This window comes from Nanorana parkeri, unplaced genomic scaffold (genome assembly GCF_000935625.1).
Source record: "Nanorana parkeri isolate BGI_ZX_2015 unplaced genomic scaffold, ASM93562v1 scaffold1, whole genome shotgun sequence".
In the NCBI taxonomy this organism is placed as follows: domain Eukaryota; kingdom Metazoa; phylum Chordata; class Amphibia; order Anura; family Dicroglossidae; genus Nanorana; species Nanorana parkeri.
In genome coordinates, this window is record NW_017306269.1 from 3,494,599 (window position 1) to 3,495,723 (window position 1,125).

A 1,125-nucleotide genomic window follows, 5' to 3' on the forward strand; every position below is an offset into this window, starting at 1 on the left:
CCAGATTCAGCTTTTGCTCCAGTACCTGAAAAATGATCCCAGAAAAGCTGTGAAGAGACTTGCCATTCAAGACCTGAAATTCCTGGCCAACAAAACCCCCCATACCTGGAGCAGGGACAATGTTCAGGTGTGTTATCTTGTTTTTTTTTATTATTTATTGACGAATTAGGAAACTGCAATTAAAGCTATTATATTACTTCTTGGGCATTGCTAAAGATTTGGTTAAGGCTGATAGATACAGTTGTAAACTGCTCCCCTTACAACCACCCAATACTTATAGCAGTGAGTCCAACTCACTGCCATAAGTGTGAAAAAGCTCCCCCTGGTGGCTTCACTTTGTGTATGAAATGAGATATCCTTGCAGCAGATGAGCAGGTTAATCTGTGTGTGTTTTTTATTTTTTTCTACTCTAGGCTCTGTGTGAGTGTGCTTTGCAAACACCATATGACAGCCTGAAGCTGGGCATGATTTCCGTTCTGTCTACTCTGTCTGGGAGCATCTGCATTAAACAATACTTCAACTCAACACAAGGTACAATCATCTCACCAATTGCAATTTTCAGGATGTGCAAAGACAAAATATAGATAATAGTGCGACTACATTCAAAGTGAAATGAGATGGTTATATGTTAAGATCTAATTTCAACCAAAACTTTTTTTTTCTAATCGGGTTGCAAACTGTTTGAGCTTCTGTCATATTTTTATTGAAGCCTGTTATCCCATTCAGGAGGTTTACGTAAACGTTTTATTCCTGTGATGTCAGAATAAAATAAGAGGTGAACAGGGGCCACTAGAACAGAAGGTACAGACAACAATACAATCTTCAGGGACGTTAACATGAAAGATCTCTTCCATTATATCCTGTCGATCTGACCTCGGTTACTTAGACAGGAATAGAGGGGAAACCTCCCCAATATTGACTCAACAATAAAACCGTGGCAGAGGTTTTAGCCCTTTCTGTTTTCTATAATATAGTAGAGGGAGGTTTTGGCTTTTTCGGCCCACTCTTTTCATTCAGTATGGTTTCTGGTCTCTTTGCATCCTGGCCCCTACACCTCGCACACCATCAGATGCTGCCAAAACCTATCCCAACCCACAAACCTATCCCACTGCTTACCACGCTGTT

At 40.5% G+C, this 1,125-nt stretch overlaps 1 protein-coding gene across 4 annotated transcripts in view; it reads left to right on the forward strand.

The window, feature by feature from the left end:
• Nucleotides 1-1,125, forward strand: part of INTS7 (integrator complex subunit 7) — a 45,671-nt gene that overhangs the window by 7,656 nt on the left and 36,890 nt on the right. For all 4 annotated transcript variants that reach the window (XM_018568387.1, XM_018569852.1, XM_018569112.1 and 1 more), the window contains 2 exons: nt 5-127; nt 414-531. In XM_018568387.1, the coding sequence (XP_018423889.1) occupies nt 5-127; nt 414-531 (241 nt within the window). The remainder of the gene's footprint in view (nt 1-4; nt 128-413; nt 532-1,125) is intronic.